An 18,329-nucleotide genomic window follows, 5' to 3' on the forward strand; every position below is an offset into this window, starting at 1 on the left:
TGGATACGCTAAATTGTACGAGTATTACTACCATCAACCATGTGTAGTAGTGTTACGTACGTAGTATAATTATATGTTATCCGAAAATAAACATACTACACATACTGATAGGTAAAATTATTACTTAGGTGGCCTGAGTGTCTATACTATATATTAAATGGTACTTATAAGTAAGTTTACGTGACATGTGGCACTTTGTTTATGAGTCGTTTGCTCCATGTAATCTTCATATACATAAAATTGTCAAACATGTTTTACATAAGGTTTGAACCCTCGACCTTGAGTTTAAACATTAAAACTTTTATCGATCACTAAGCTATTAGATGTTTGATGTTACCATTGAAAAAATAAGTATATAAGTAAATGTGAATGTCATTAATGCATTAACCCGGGGCATCGCCCGGACCAAAAACTAGTTAAGAAATTATAGAGAGGTGGCCTCACGTTTTTATTTATTTTTTTATTTTTAACTAATTACACCAAATTGGCCTAAAGTTTAAAGTTTCACAATTTTTCAATTTTTTGGATCACTAGTGTTTAGAAATAATTTACTTCATATTAAAAAAAAAAATTCAATTTTTTTTTTCTTTTTTACTTTCCTGTATTCAATTTTTTAGTTTAATAAAATCTCATTTTACAAAATATAACTTATTTTCTTAATTTATTTCATGCTAGTACCATCTAAATTAATAAGATATAGTAAAATGAGAAAATAAGATATATGCTACAATAATCTAGTACAATTGTAAAATAATCTAGTACTGCCTCAACTCCGTTCCTTAATGTTCTTTACGCCTTAATGTTTTTTACATTTACTATTTGCATGGACTTGAATGCAATATTTAACCATTTATATATTCAATTCCGTATGTGAATAAATTAAAAAAAATACATTCTGAAAATACATAATGAGAACAATCTAACAAGATCTTACATGATAACGTTTTGATGTAGATAATAACAAATATTGATTAATAAACATAATACAATATACTTTAAATTTAAAAAATTATAATTAACCTATAACTATAATTTGTACTTAAAATTTTTCAAATAAATTCGATTATAATTTATATCAATATAATGATGAAAAATAGGAATGAAAACACGTAATATTTTAGGTTGTCCATATTTAGGGGAAGTGTTGCCGAAATTTTTAATAATTAGTAAGTTGATAATCGTATTAGTGTCTTCAAAATATGCTTAAGTGTTAGGGTGTTACAAGTTAACAGCGAGAATTTACTATCATTTGGACACATATTTTAAGGCGTAAAAAACTTTTAGGAATGGAGGAAGTATATATAAAAGCTAGAGAGTTGAGAATTGGGAACGTTCACGTGGAATTTTTCAATTACTAATTATATTTAAATATTATACTTTAGGGATTATTGAATAAAGTTAATACATTTAGGATAAGGAAAAATATAAAGGGCTTTCTTTTTTGTGAGTATTGGGAGTGTCCACGTAGGTTTGTCCAGTCACTAATTATATTTAAATATTATATTTTATAATTATAAGTTTAGGATAAGGAAAAGTGAATTTTTAAAAAGATAAGATTAAGTGAATTTTTAAAAGATATATAATTTGATAAATACTTTTTTATCATTTATAAAATGATAAAATGATAAAATTAGATATATGTTAATTGAACATCATATCCAATGTCAAATTTCATTCCTATATAAACTCATTGACATGATGTATCGTTTGAGACAATGAAAATTTATCTGGGGATGGATGGAAGAAAGGGTGAGAAATCAAATAATACAACACAACATAAATCAACCTGTGCATTGCACGAGCTTAAATATAGTAAGTTATAATTAGCAAACATCAATACATTATTTTTATATATAAAATAACATTATCTCGTGTAATAAATAACACCATGAGTTAGTAATTTTGTTTTGGTTCTACTACGAGAAATTCTCACCGCCTCCGACAAGTGGACTAATCTCTCACGGGAGTTTGCATTGGTACCTCGATGGGCAACACCCTTCACAGCTGAGGTATTTCCATATCAAGGCTCGAACACGAGACGTTAGTTAAGGAGTAAGAGGCCCTTAATCACTCACGCCTCACGCCAACCCAAGTTGATATTATGTATTAAACATTTGATAGCAATAAGTTGTTTCAATTAAAAATAGGGAAACTTGTCAATAACCATCTTATAAAATCAAATTTATGTGAAAAACTACCTTATAAAAAAAATGTTAGTTAAAAACTAGCTTATAAAAAGTTTTGGTTGTAAATAAGTACCTTTCACCAGATTCCGGCATTTGACCAAATTTTTCCGGCGTTGACTTGCATTTGCAAGTCATATGACCTATGTTTTTCTGCGAGAGATTCCCCTCCATGTTCCTGTAAATACATTAGATTTCCAGAAAGGTTCTCTCTAATAGGACGATGAGGTGGAGAAGAAACTAAACCAACTTCAGAGCTAGTGCGTGTAAATTCATCAATCTAAAGAAAAATGGGCTCTTTAGGATGTCATCCCAAATCCCTACTCATTTCCCCCCTCAAAGGGATGCTGAACCTGAAGGAAGAAATGAGGATGAAAGTTCTTTACCGAAAAAAATGAGGATGAAGGTTCTTTATGCCCCTGCCATGGCCTGGACAACACTAGGAACAAATTATCACATTTTCACGCCTTCTTCCTCATTTCTATCCTCCCAATTTCTGGAGAAATTCCGAGTTTATCTTGGAGATAAACAGAAACAAGTAAATCAAGGGGTATAATAGTAAATGATAGTTTAAAAAACAAGATGACTGTATATTTTAAGATTATAACGGTATACTTTTATAATATGAGTATCAATTAAGTTTACTTGACTGTATATTTATGTAAAAAAAGTTACGGGCCGGGGAGGGATGGAAATCTCAGATCTGTAAGAGATGGAAAGAACGACGGTGGAGAAAAGCAATCGGAGCCACCGCTATGACGATGAGGAAGACGACAACAAGCACCGTCGATGCAGGAGAGAGAAATCTCTGGACGACGAACACCATCACCACCAAATCAATGGAGTACTTTGTGGATGAGCAGGGGGAGAGGGAGGAAGATGTCGTGATTTAGGAGAGATGACGGAGGTTGCGAATTGAAGGGGAATAAGGAGGAAGATGGTCGTGAAGACTGAAAATATGACGGAGGTTGTGAAGGGGGAGGAGGACGCAGATGGTCGTGAAGAGCTGCCGGAGGTTGCGAAGATGGAGGAGGACAGGAGGTCATGAGGAGGAAGTTCTTATTATTTACCTAAAATTGCCACTTGATTTACGAATGCGTTTATCTCGGAGATAAACTCGGAAAAGCTCCAATTTCTGAATGGTTGTGCTTCTTATACCACTGGGATTCATAAACAACTCGATTCTTTCTCTCATTTCATGCCTTCTTCCTAATTCTACCAAAATTCCCCAAAGCAACACAAATTAAAGGGTGCCCTTTGCTAAAAGAGATTAGGAGTAACAAAAATCAGTATTTAACTATAAACAATTACTGCTTAATTAGTATAATTGGGTTTCTAGAATTCAATTTGAAATTGAATTAAACATGTTGACATTATTGGGAAATTTGTTTTGTTCCTTCAAACTTGGTTAAAAACCCACTCTCCAGAAATATCGAATCTTGAATTTCACATGCCTAGCATATTGTACATGAACAGGAAGTGAATACAATTACATCAAAATAATCGAATTGAGCTATTAGTTACAGTAAACTTGTTATAGAACGCCATGAAGGAAGATAAAAGTACCATTACTTCATCTCATTCTTCACCGCTTCAACCTCAAATACTCCTCACTTGCGTGCGACTTCTTGGTCAAAAGTACTTGAATTGAGGAATTAAAGTGCATTGAAGAAAGGGGAATGGAAAGTCAATACCGGAAATTTTTGGTCAAATGCCTGAATCCGGCAAGAGGTATCTTCTTATAACAAATTTTTTATAAGGTAGTTTTTGACAAATTTACCTAAATGATACTATGTTAATACAATCAAAACAACTATTATTCTGCCTCCTGAAATCTAGCTCGTACTCTAGGTTTAGAATAAAAACATAATCCCTCTGTCTCATTTTTCTAGTCCTGTTGCTATTTTGGACGTCCCAAAATTATAATCATGTTTCTATTGTTGGCTATTCATTTTCCACTTTCCCACGTATTATGTAATTAAAAATGCATTGAAAACTTTCTATGTAATATATTCCACTTCCTTGTACACGGGTATAAAAGAAAAAAGCATTTCATTGTTTCCGGAGCTAGACAATGCCTCAGGAGCCAGGACTAACTCATGGGAACAAACTCTATGCTAAGTTCTCACTCTTCTTAAAGAATCAACGCGGAGGAGATCACCCCCAGAAATCTGGTAAGATCACTAACTCACTACTCCGTATGTCATAGTGCTGGTCCCTTTACAACCTACTCTAACATATATTTTTTTCTTGAAATTATTGTATTAGGCTCTGAAAAAACACTTGTTTTCTTTCTTCCCTTTGTATTGCAGATTTGCAGCTAGCTACTGGTTCTCTCCTAGCAACGTCAATTGGGGCTACCAAGCCTTTATTACCTTTGAAGATCTTCATAATTCTTCAAAGAGCTTCATAGTAGATGACACGGTGATTGTACAAGTTCATTGTGAAATGATGTTTTTGCTTAAGGATAAGGAGGAGTCTATGAAGCAGGAGTTAGGAACATTATGCGTATCCACCAACATCTCCAAGGGACAAGAATAGAGTAGCAGATGCACTACCCAACGAAGCAAGGAAGAAAGGAAGTCTTGATTTTCTTTATCACTTTTTGTAATACACGAACCTTTAGAGGATGCTGTCAAAGTTTATATTTTTACATACAAAAAAAGATATTACAAACAAAAAGCTAGAGAGAAAGGAAATTAACAACTAATCGATACACAAGATACAACCCTCGCAGAGGAAACACTAACTGTGCCTTTTTGCACACTCTACATTTTAGACAAATATAAATAGATGGTGCATTTTCAGGCATACTCTCCCTCGTCGTCATTGGGATGATAGCAATAGAAATACCTTTCAGGCAGTCTGCTCATTGCCATCACAATCATCTTCCTTGTTTGGTGAAACCGAAAGTAGTCCTGTCAGCTGTGTTCGATATTCTAGTCCTCTAATGTAGTGTCCCAACAGCATGCACCTTAAAAAAATCATAAGGGAAAAAATAAAACAAAAATGAAGCATCAGATTTCAATCCAGACGGGAAAATACAATCCAAAAAAATCAAGCTTTTCGTTACAATCTTGGAAAAAAAAAACCACGTTTAAGAACAAAGTAGAACAGAAAACAAATTTTCCCTATACAAGCTAGGTGCTACTAGCAGAATAGGGGTATTTTGGTGTTACACGCAAGGGGAAGCTGTTCCCTGAAACTGTAAAAGAACCTTGTATGTAACGATGTAAGTATGTAAGGCAAAGCAAAGAGGATTCAACTCTGTAGTTGTGTGACTCGTGACATTTTCCACATAGAGGATGATACCAATCCCTAACTCTTGATAGAGCCTGATAAGTCATAATGTCGTCAAGATAAATAACAAAATGCAGCTACCATCAATCTTTTTTAGCACAATAGTCGTACACGTCCATGTCATTGGTTCCTCCCAAAGTCAACTCCCTCCTTTCAGAGAATTCTCACACACTAACATTAGCCGAAAAAACTATCTCCAATATTGTACAATCTTAGCGGCACTTTTTTCATAGTTCTTTTTTCATACCATGTTTAGGGATGAAAATAACATCCAATCTAAGAGATAGGTAAAGACTTTACTACTCACGTCGACATGCCTCCTTTCATGAAAATATGATCCAACATGCTATTTATAGTATTCAAGCACATAGATACATGAAATTAGGAATATGATTATGTTTGTATACATACTCCCTCTGTTTCATAATGATGTTCCAATTTCTACTTTCCTAGTTTGCAAATGCATATTTTGTACTTCGTATAATTACTATTTCTAATTATACATTAGCAAAAAAAATATAAAATTTTGATATTATTTAAGTATGCATTGAGACGAATCAAACAAGACCCCACATTCATATGTTTTTTTCCCTTATGTATTGGAAAAATTTAGAAGATTTTCTTCAATTGTAAATAGTGTCAAAATTCTAAATTGGAACATCATTATGAAACGGAAGGAGTATTCATAGTATTCAACTTAACAGAAAAAAGTGTGCAGGTGAAGTTGAAGTCCCTTCCCCCCCCCCCCCCCCTCCCCATACAACGAAACAAGAAAAAACAGTTGTAAGAACAAATGGCAAGAGAGAAAAACGATGAAAAGACTCACCAAAATAGAAGCCGTGCGAGGTAGTCTCTTGTCAATGAGATAATGGGCTGAAAATTAAGCGAGGTGTTTTCGGTGAGTTCTGCACAGTCATCATTTCCAATATTTAAAGCTCCAGCAGCATTCTTCTCTGACATAGGAGGAGCTTTAGAGTGCATCTTTGGAGATAATGTTGCAAGTAGACCATGGACAACAGAATGAATTGTTTCTTTGACTTCAGCAGATGTTGGTTCTGACAGCTCTGCTACCTAATAAAATGAATCAAACAGCAATTAGATGGAAAGTCAGGGAAAGTTAAAAAAAATCTCAGAGAATTCTCATAGCAATTGATCAGTTTGGTATCGCCATTAGGGTGACCATATAAAACGAACTAGTCACCAACCAGTCCGGTCCTATGTCCACAAAAAAATTATGGACTCTGGTTTTCAGCTAAAATTAAGCAAAAGCTCAATCCCACCAACCCACCCACCCCCAACCATCCCCAATCTAAATTCTCTATTGGGTCAACCTAATTTAATAATAACTGGACTGGTTTTGTCCAAACTGGAATTTTTCTTATCCAGTCTGCAATCCACAAATTTTGGGTGATTTTAATTCTGTCATAACCTGGTTTTTGTCTAAGAAAGTTAGTACAATGTAACAACAAATTTTATAACACTCACCACTCAAGGTGGAAAAGCATGGTAAGACATTCAAGACATGATTGTAAAAATTAATACTACAACATAAGAAAGAATAGGAAGTCCCTATCAAAAAAAAAAAAAAGAAAGAATAGGAAGTACCAAACTAGTGCAGATAAACACAAGAGGCTGACAGAAGTGTTCTCTAACCTTTTCTGGTTGCAATGAACGCAGGTAATCCAATAATTCATTCTTTTCCTCGCCCACAAATTGTTGCATCTGAAGAGCAGCATTCTTCCTCTTGACTTCTTTCAGCTCCTTTTGAAAAAATACAAAGTAAGATGGAAATAATGAGAAGGAGACTTATCGTTAATCAACAAATAATCAGCTTTTCTAACAACACCAAGTAAAGATGAACATATACATTCCAAATTTCAACTAGTTCATAGCTTTAACTTTAAAGAGAAAATGTATACTGCTTAAACCTTTATTGAGGATATTAATGGAATTGTCTGAATGAGGTAACTATTTGTAGAAAAATAAAAAAAAGTTAAATGCAGACTGAGAAGCTAAGTCCACGATGTAAAAAGTGTAATACCTTCTTGGTAGCAGATAAACGAGAACGCAAGTGGCGAATGTAGGAATGAATTTCAGGGGTCATTTCTCCAAGATCTTCATTACAGGAATCTTCAAACAGATTTTCCGAAACTTCCTCACCAGTAGAAGAAACAGCACTTTCACTGGCAATTTGAATTCTTCTGACACTGTCAAATAACAGTTCCTGCACACCAAGATTAAGGGACTCTGACTTGTGACTGTCATTATCTTCTTCATGAAGGTCAAAAAAGTTTTTTTCCAGACAGAGCCTATATTCAGCATTTCTTAAAGTATAACTGCAACAAACAAAACAGAAGTTAGGAGATAAGGCACGTGAGATTATAAAAAAACATGAACATAAAATACAATGTATTCATAACCATTCTCTTCGGCAATCAAGATGAAAACATATTTTTGAAGCGTCATAGCTCAAAAGTCAAAACCAAAATTCTTTGCTAGTAGCAGCAAGCAACAGCTATGAAACACACATGGATCCAACAACCACAACCAAAACCATTGTACACATGACCAACCAGCAAACATAATGTTTCGAGATCTATATCCTCTAATTAGCTATTTCACCCAAACAAAGTTCTAACTCCCATCAACCAAGCCATAATCCATCAAAACTCCCCGTTATCAACTATTTTATACCACACTAATAAGTCCGAGAAGCAAAGCATACACAAAAATACCAACCATCAAGACATCGGTACTCCGAATCGTGAAGTTGAAACTTGCTCGCTTTCTTTCTTTTTCCACGGTTTACGAGTTATAACAACCTAAGGTCACAAAGAAGCTCTGTGGTACTATGAAGGTAAAACAATGGGCAGATTTCCAAGAATGCAAGAGAACATAAAACACTAGGATTGAAATAGGTAATAGGCAGATTTCCAAGAATACAAGAGAACATAAAACAGGATTGAATTTGTGTAGAAGCAAGAACCTAAGAATTAGCAACATTGCTGAAATCCGATCATGGGGATCGGGAAGTTCAAATTTCAGAAAATATACAAGTTTCTTAGACCTGATGCCACTCGAGGTGACTAGAGAAGACTAATCTGCAATGGAGTAATTAAGTGAGGTGCTGCTTGGTTCAAGAAGGTAATAGCCAACCATATAAGTATTAACAGGTGGCATCAACTTATATCACAAGTGATGCCCCTTGGCCGAATTAACAGCCGAATTAACAGGAGAGTAGATTAATGCTTTTGATGATTTTTGAGATAATCTCTAGTCACTTAACATCAAATAGACAGCAACATATTTCTGGATCCATTGATAGGGAGTTCTTCGGAAATCTAAGCTGGTCAGTAAGCGGAGTTTAAGTGGGGGTTTTTGAATTTTCAAATAGAGAAATTGAACAGAAAATTCTAGTCTGCTACCACCTTCTTATACAACTGTCATTAGACTCAGTTAACATTAATTTAAAGAATCCTTCGTCGGTATGTTTTTTTTTTCTTTTCTTTTCATCGGGATTGAGATTAAAAAAACCTGCTGACATATTTTTGAATCTGCTGGTAAGGGCATAGACTCCTGTAGTTAACAGACTTGGGGAGAAGCCAACATTCTTCTCCACATTTATATCTTTCAATTCTCAATGAAAAATGATAAAAAGAAACTGTTAGCATAAAAATAGCAAATTGCAACATACCCAGTCATCATGGAAGATACCAACAATCTGGACAGAGGTTCCCACAAAGCCTCAATAAGTATTTGAAATTGTTTCGAAGGAAGCAAGCCAAGCATGCCTGAAATAGTCCTTTTCATGGCATCGATAGTAGTAGGAGGAACGTCTTTCTGGATGAGGCTGATATCAAGTGGTTCGATGTCTTGGATCAAATCCAAGAGTATTGGAGTCTGAAACATAAGCATAGGAAAGTAGGCATTAAGCATCAAAATTTACTTTTTTTTCATTACTATTGAAAGTTTGAAACTGTTGCTATAACATATTTCCAACAAAAACAAAATTTCCTAAATTTATCTAAGATTGTCATATTTGCTCCTAGGTAACAGTTTAAAAATAATTCATCTACATTTTTAGAATCATATCCTCCTGGCTTGGAGATGGGACCTCTAGTTTAGGACCATCAAAATATTGTTCAAATCAAATTGCCCATTTGATTCAGAGTTTGGTGATTACTTATTGGCCACAATCTAAACTTACTTTTCCTTATCTCAACTTAACCGCCCATAGATAGTCCTGGTTAGAGCATTACATTCAAAAAACTTCAACTACGAAATTTCGCACCATAAGCTCAATTTGCTAAAAGAATCAGCAACATTATCCTCTTTCATGTTCCTTCAACAATATACCTCCCTAATTCATACGAGTTGATAACTACATATTCTCCAATTGGATGCAATCAAAACTTGTATCTTTCTTCACTACAATTTATAGTGAAATCAATCCCCCAATTAGATAACCCTTACCTTCTCAATTTTTGAAGCAGGCTTCTAAGGCATTACAGAAATTAAAAATTTGCATTGCTGAATTAATCAAATATCATAGTTACTCTTTATTTCACAACGTTAACATTAAAACTATAATTGTTAATTCAAACTAAATCCAAGCTCAAATTCCTTACACAAATCCTTATATCTAACAATTCAAAGCTACAATTACAGAATTATCAGTCACGAATTCAAATTACGAATTCAACCGAATTCAACTATTAAAATGGTAAAATTATCCAGAATCAATCAATTAAACAAAAAACACATACAGTAATTTTTAAAAAATTGACATCAAACAGAATAAAAAAAGCTGACCTTAGACCTAAAACTATCGCCGGAATTGAAATCCTCAAACGAAGGCGAAGACGAAGACGGAGAAGCCGAAGAAGCAGCGACGACTAAGATATGACATCTTCGAGAAACGGCGGAAGTAGATGCGGTGAGTTTGAAGAGAGGGAAGCGAAGAGAGAGACGAGAAGGTGGTTGAGAAGGCGGTTGAGATGACGGCGAACGTGAAGAAAGGAGAGAGAAAGAGGCGGAGGAAGAAGCGAAGGCTGCCATTGAAACAAACTCAACAACCGCCTTCCACCTCAACTTTCTCTCTCCTATTTGGATATTACAGCGATTAGCTGTTAAAACGTGCGGCCACTGAAATAAATAGACAATTTCTTTACGTCTTTTACTTTGGGTCGGATTTGCTGACTTTTAGTAATTGGTTAAGGGTGTGTTTTGTTCAATTTATTTGACCTGAACTTATCTGAACTTATTTGATTTGAACTTATTTGATTTGAACTTATTTGAACTTATCTGAACTTATTGGAACTTATTGAAAATTATTGGAACTTATTGAAATTTATTGGAACTTATAAATAATAAATAATTAATAAATAATAAAATAATAATAATATTATTATTAATATTGAAACTTATTGAAACTTATCTGAACTTATTGGAATTTATTGAAACTTATTGAAACTTATCTGAACTTATTGAAACTTATCTGAACTTATTTGAACTTATATGAACATATTGGACCTGAAACTTATTTTTTTAAGGTGAACAGAACGCACCCTAAGTGGTTATGAATTAGTATTCCTTTCCGGGTTAACGATTATAACCTGTTCTATTTTAGTTTTTGGATTATCCATCTTCCGGCCTAATGGATTATCTTTTATTTTCGGAAGTATTGTTTCAGTCCATCGTGTGAGCCAGTTAGCCCATACCTGTACAGCTCCATGTCTTACCTTATTAAAAGAAAACTAGCTTTTGTGGCACGTACTATACACGGGTTTAGTTTTCATAATTTAGTGTACATTGTTTTTTCTTTTTTGGTGTTAGCACCCGATTCACCCTTAGGGCTAATCCGGATTTGGGGCGAGTTTTGGGTGGATAGGTTCTAGTCCCTTCCCAATTGTTGTTGCGGTGGATCGTACACGAGTTCTCCCTACCAAGTTCAGCCCCAATCACCACTACACCAACAGGCAATTGGTAGTTAGTGTACATTGTATTTCTCTTAAAAATTTCATACGGAGTAAAATGCTAACTCAAATTTTAAATTTTATTTTCTAAATTGTAATACATTTACGAAGAAAATCTTATACAAAAGGAATAAAAATTATAATGACTTGAAAATGTAAAAGTCAATGAAATGATTAGAAGGATAAGTGCAGCCCTTAAAAAAATGCAAAAAACGAAGAAGAAAAAAGCTAGAAAATAAGAAATAGACATGTGAAAAAAAATACGTGTTTTTAAATCGATTAGATATAAATAGTATATTGAAAACACTCAAAAGGAAAAAAAAAAAAAAAAAAGTGGTGCTATAGAAGAGCCTCCATCAAAAGACAATGATTCTCATAATTTATTTATTTTTTGAAAGGAAAATTAATTGGAAAAATTGACAAAGGCAGTCCCAACTATGGACATTCATCTTTAAAAGAGCCCAAATACGAATTATTACTTGAAGGTCCCAACTTTAAGGGGTCTTAACTTTCATTGGGTTGTGTGACTTACAACCTGCTGAACAAGTTTTTTTTTTACGTTTTTTATCTTTCCAACCCAAGTGGCACATTATAATTGGTTTTATTTTAAAATTAATTTCTTTTTAAATAGATCCTTAGTCTTCCTTCCCCATTGGCCTTACTGTAAAAAAAACCGTAACCCACGCCTAACTCTCCAAGTCCCAACCGCGCTGCCACCGACCAACCCCAACCACCTATTGCGGTTGCTACTATCTTCTCTCTCACCACCTGCAACAACCCTTATGCCTCCACCTAGTCACTGCCACTACCCACCTTCCTTCCGCAAATGTCCAACCAGCCCTTCCCCACCCATAGTCTACAACAGCTCGCCCAGTCGCACACCACCAACATCGTATCGATCTCCGGCAAACCATCCGAAAATGGAAGCTTGATTTCTTACTACACCTCATATTTTTTAATAGCAAAACTCATCCAAACCAGCTTATGAACTCTGTATGCTAAGACAAAGCTTAAGTAAATAATATTTTGATTAATTTCAATATAATTGCTGATTAAAGTTTAAGTAAGTGAACAAAATGAGAAATATGGAAAACGACAATGACTTTGAATTTCTAAGCAAACAAGATATTTGCAGCAAAACCAACCAACGTACGTGTGGCGACGACTTCTTCCGTGAATAAGAACTTCACCCATTTCTCTCTCTCCTCTTCTTTCCTTCACTTAAGATTCAACATTCACCCAGTTAACTAATTCCAGCATTCATCAATCAATTTGAGCTTTAATTAATGACACAGTTCAGTCTACCACGACAATTGAAGCTGATATTGAACAATGAGAACCCAGTTCAATTTAAGCTTATTGGGGGTAATAGAAGTAGTGGGGTTTTTTGGATTTGGGGAGTTTTGCTCCATTTTTCAAGTTAATTTCAATGATGTCAATGTTAGAAATTTTGGGTTTTAAAAAAAGGTATGACGATTATTGCTTATGTTAAAAAGGGTAATTCCAGAAGTTCTGTAATGGGAGTGTTAATGGTCGTAAAGGCTAAATAAGAGGAGAGAGTTTCTAACGGGTGGTGTGAGTTTATCGGAGATGGTGATCGATAGTAAGAAGGCGGCGGTGGGAGGAATGTGGGGGTGGATTGAGATGGGTATAGAAAGAAAAGGGATTATTTCTCTTTAAAAAAAAAAAAAATTAAACAACCAACCAAAACATTACACGTGGTATTTTAGTAGTACTAATCGTACACGTCATTAGTTTTACCTGTTCCAGCCAGTCATTTTTAGGATGGGACCACGCGAAGTTAACACCCTATATAGTTGGGATCTTCCAGTAATAATCCGTAGTTAAGCCCTTTTAAAGATGAACGCTCATAGTTGGGTCTATCTTTATCAATTTTTCCAAATTAATTCATTAATAAAGAGTCACACGACATCTACAAGAGAAATATAGATCTAACAAATGCATGACAAATTGAATCAAATAAAGGTTTCCTTCATCAAAGCTACGGTCGTTAAGTAGATCTTGCACTATAGAACGTCTCCCGTATATAATGCTGGAACATGCAGCCTTTACAGATAGAGGATCTAACGATTTGTTGTAGCCGCGAGGGTGATTTACATTTGATTCATCTTGATGTACTCGAAAAATTGATATTTGTCGCGATTCCGCATAAAATTTTACCAACGAACTAATTCTACATAAATCCACCACAAGTGAACGACAAACCAAACATACTAAAACTAACTCCACCATAGAAAGACTAAAGAACAAGGACGAACTCCGACCATATGGTGAAAATTTATTGAATTTTAGAGATAATAACTGAATTGAATGAAGAGAAACGGTCGGAAATAGTCTAATTTTCGAAGAAATTAGACTATTTCCGGCCTATAATGGCCAAGAAAATAAACCCTAGAAATGAGAGAGGAGGGGAGAGCAGCGAGAGGTTTTTTTGAATACATAGCCAATTAGCCAACCTAAATTAATAATTCTTATATTTATAACTCTTCTCAATGGATTTTTTTCCTCTACAAAGGAAAGTTGGGGGGAATATCTGAAAATAAAATTTTCCTCGTTAATAAATGAAAAACACATTTTCAAGAGTCCCAACATCGGGTATTTGAGTCTCAAAATGAGTTTGAAAAACAATGACTATCATTGTAGAGAAAACAATAATTATGAAAGTTTTTGAGCCCAAAGTGAAGAATTTCCAATAGTGATGCTCTTAATAATTCCAAGTAGAAAGCTTTCGTGTGAAGAGCCAAGGTCAAGCCCAGACATCAGGTGACAAAGCTAAACTAGTTTACCAATGGCAGCAAGCCTATTCTAACCAACAAATGTAGCGGTTCTTATAAAATGATAAGCTTATAAATTGATTCTCAGTACATTCGGTCACAGAATCTTTTTTGATTTCAAGCTTATGTTAATTATATTACTCTCCGTAACAGCTGAACACGTGACCTAAAGTCCACCAATGACAAAATTTTAATATGAAGTAATAATGTTATCGTGAAATTCTCAAGTGATTTAACGAATCACAACAACTAGGTGCATCCTTACATTTCTCTTGGATGTGCAAATGTAAGAAGAATATGTGAGACAAACCATTAATACATAAACCGTAAATTCATAAAGATATACTTGTACACCTTGCTTTAGGTGCAACTGAGAATTTGTATCGTATATGACCTCATTGGCGGACCCACGTTGGGGCCGGGGGGGCACGTGCCACCCCGGAAAAAAAAAACACACAGAAAACTGAAAATGTAAATAGAAAAAACGTAGAAATGATAAACAAAACCTGCACTAAGTAAACAACAAATATGATTGTGTTGCAGTGGTCAGGAGGGTATATTTTTCTTTATGTATAAATGCCATCAAGTTAGGGATTTGAGGCCAAGCAATGACAAGTTTGGTTCATTTCTAATACTTGCTCGTTTCTTTACTTTTTAATTCGTTTTTTCTACCTGATTCTTTGGTTGTCTATTTAGTTTTTTTAATTAATTCTACACCAATCGAAATATTTTCTGTTTTTATTTTTCCATCTTTATACAGAGTATTTAATTGGACTCCACTTAAAACCAAACCATGACCATCAATTGTTCATTTCATGTTATTTGTTTCATTCTCTTTCTTTCCTAATTCTATTTCATTTAATACTTACTTGTTTCTTAAATTTGGTAATATTAATCCAACCTTTGACCGATTTTCTTTTATTAAGCCCACCTACGACATATTTTTTAATAATCCCACCTTTATTACCCAACAACTTTTATTGGGCCCAACAGGTCATAAAACTGTTGTAAGCGGCATTATTTATCTACATGGCAGTACTCTCTCTCGATATATTCAGTCATCATCATCAATTCATCACCATCTCGTTGACTTTTTCACCGATTACCGGCCACTTAAGCCCAATAAAAGTCGTCGGGTAGTAAAGGTGGGATTATTAAAAAATATGTCGTAGGTGGGATTAATAAAAGAAAATCGGCCAAAGGTTGGATTAATATTACCAAATTTTCCTACTTTTTAATTCGTTTTTTCCACCCAATTCTTTGGTTGTCTATTTAGTTTTTTAATTAATTCTACACCAATCGAAATATTTTTTGCTTTTATTTATCCATCTTTATATTTAATTGGACTCCACTTAAAACCAAACCATGACCATCGATTGTTCATTTCATGGTATTTGTTTCATTCCCTTTCTTTCCTAATAATTCCATTTGTTATCTCTAGCTTTAATTTTTTTTTATACCAATTGAACATTGTCTGCTTTTCTTTATCCACCTTCATATTTAATCGGAACAAAATAAATTCATTTCCATCCCTCCTCTATCCTAACAAGTCGATTTAAATTTTGTACATTTTTTTACATTTAGTTATATATATATATTGATAAAAAAAAATTCCTCGCACCCAAAAAAAAATTGTGCCATCCCTAACTCAAAGTCATGGGTCCGCCACTGTATGACCTAGTAGACATTTCAAAAGTTAGACATTAAAGAGGTGAAAATTATGGTTTGATTATTCTTACAAAGTACTTTCATCTTTACTAAATTGAATCATTTGGACTTCAAACCTATTATGGCCCACGCCCGTGCTAAAATAATATAGATTGATAATACTAACAATGTTTAAGGTTTGTATTTATATAATTCAACTTTTAATTTTCTTTTGCTCAATTGCATTAGCGTCATTCTCGAATATAGATATGTCCAAGTAGTAGGGAGGGCAATCACATCCGAATCCGAAGCGAGTCCGATCCGAAGGAAAAAATCCGATCCTAATCCGAGAAAAAAAGTCTGAATCCGAAATCGATTAAAAACATCCGAATCTGAATGGATATGGATCGGATATGGAGTCTGCATAGACTCCGACCCGAATCCAACCCGAGTCTGAATCTGAGTCCAAATCCCACCCGAAATTATTTCAAAGTGTATTATTTTTCGTACATAATTTTTTTTAAAGAAAGTTCCCAATTTAATCTAATATATTTAATTAAAGCGCGTACATTTGTAATTTATTAATTTATTAGAAATTCATTAGATTTTGGCAAATGATAAAAAGGATTTCTAATTTATTTTAGAATTAAAAAAATACAAGTTCTATGTAAGTAAACTTAATGCATGATTCGGATTTGGATATGGACACTACTACAAAAATGGGCAAAGAGACCCATCCAAAATGGCATAAGGGACCTCATCTAAGGGGGTCTCTAGATGGGGGGTCTCTTCTTAAAAGAGACCCCTCTTATAAAGGGGGTCTGTTTGTTAAAAATTAGAGACTCTTCATATAAGAAAAGGGATCTCTTACGTAAAGTTGACAGAAAATATTTTAGAAGGAAAAAAGACCCCATATGTAAGATATGAGATATTTTTGTTAAAAATATTCAGACCCCATATGTAAGATATGGGGTCTCTTTGAATTTTTTAATATTTTTAATTTAACAAATTAAGACCCGCAAAAATTTCGGGCGGGTCGGGCCGACGGGCCGGGCTCGTCTTGATCAGGTCTAGGATATGGATACAATTTTGGAGTCCGAAATTTAAATGGATTTGGATATGGATGCAATTTTGGAGTCCGAATTTTAAATGGATCGGATTTGAAGCTTACTACATCCGACCCAAGTTCGATCCATTGCCATCCCTACTAAGTAGTGTCTAACTAACTAAAGCATGATCATTATTATTATAGCCACCAAATTTAGGAAATCTTCTTTACTTTGGGATGATGGATTATAATGACGTTAATACGATGGTAAATATAAAGCATGGTCGCGGGAAATAATTTTCAATGTCAAAAGAATCAATTTAAACCAGTATTATGTGAAATCCAATGTAAGGACATTTTTGATGACCACATATCCGTTAGATTGTTCTATTGTTTGGGTTTTTTTTGAGAGCATGGTGTACAAAATGTTTAGATGTCAAATTTATGTTATGTATACTAAAACGTACATGTTTTTCTTTTACTTGGGTGAAATATTTTCGGATTCGTGGTACAGTGTTAAGTATTGACAAAGATTTGCCACTTTACATGAGTCTTGTGCAGTGTGCACAACACTTCACAAGAGCTGATAAGTGTTTAATGTCAGTTCTCCTACAACATCATTGTGTCAAGGTACTTAATATATAGATTATTTGTAACCCCCCTGCTTTGGTTTAAAAGGATTCAATGTACTACTTATATCACCAAGGTGCACCTTTATTTTAGGGAGCCCATGTGCTAAGAGACTTCATAATTAAGCGTGCTTGGCTGGGAGTAGTCTTATGATGGGTGACCTCCTAGAAAGTTTTCCGGGATGTAGATGAGTGAGGACAAAATGCATCGGAAGAACTAGTGGTGGTTTGTTGGGCCAGTTGTTGGTCCAAGATGCTCATTTCGTGACAAACGGCTCCGCCCTAATTAAGGGTTGGGGTGTTACAAGTGGTATGAGAGCGACCAAGCAACCGTGTATTGATTCTGTTGATTTATGATCACAGGGTAGTCGCCTAGAGGGGAGGATTATGGGGCAATATCACCGGCTATGGATATGTGAGCAGTTTCCAACATGGGGCTGAATCTCAATTTCCTGACGCAACGAGGACGTTGCGATCCTAAGTGAGGGTGATTGTAATCCCTCAATTGCTTTGCTTTAAAAGGATTCAATGTACTACTTATATCACCAAGGTGCACCTTTTTTTTTTAGGAAGCCCATGTGCTAAGAAACTCCACAGTTAGGCGTGCTTGGCTGGGAGTAGTTTTAGGATGGGTGACCTCTTAGAAAGTTTTTCTTGGTGCGCATGAGTGAGGAGGTCTGTGGGGACAGTTGTTGGTCCAAGATGCTTATTTTCGTGACAATCGGCTCCACCCTAATCAAGGGTTGGGGTGT

The 18,329-nt window shown here is 34.7% G+C and overlaps 1 protein-coding gene across 1 annotated transcript; it reads right to left on the reverse strand.

Moving 5' to 3' along the window:
- Positions 1-4,754: 4,754 nt before the first annotated feature.
- Positions 4,755-10,616, reverse strand: LOC110805314 (uncharacterized). The gene is made up of 6 exons (XM_022010906.2): positions 10,296-10,616; positions 9,178-9,383; positions 7,525-7,819; positions 7,137-7,244; positions 6,310-6,554; positions 4,755-5,157 (listed from the first exon to the last, which is right to left on the reverse strand). The coding sequence occupies exons 1-6, from the start codon at positions 10,539-10,541 to the stop codon at positions 5,040-5,042; spliced, it is 1,218 nt and encodes a 405-aa protein (XP_021866598.1). The 5' UTR covers positions 10,542-10,616; the 3' UTR covers positions 4,755-5,039.
- Positions 10,617-18,329: the final 7,713 nt, after the last annotated feature.

Source organism: Spinacia oleracea, chromosome 4 (genome assembly GCF_020520425.1).
Source record: "Spinacia oleracea cultivar Varoflay chromosome 4, BTI_SOV_V1, whole genome shotgun sequence".
In the NCBI taxonomy this organism is placed as follows: Eukaryota; Viridiplantae; Streptophyta; class Magnoliopsida; order Caryophyllales; family Amaranthaceae; genus Spinacia; species Spinacia oleracea.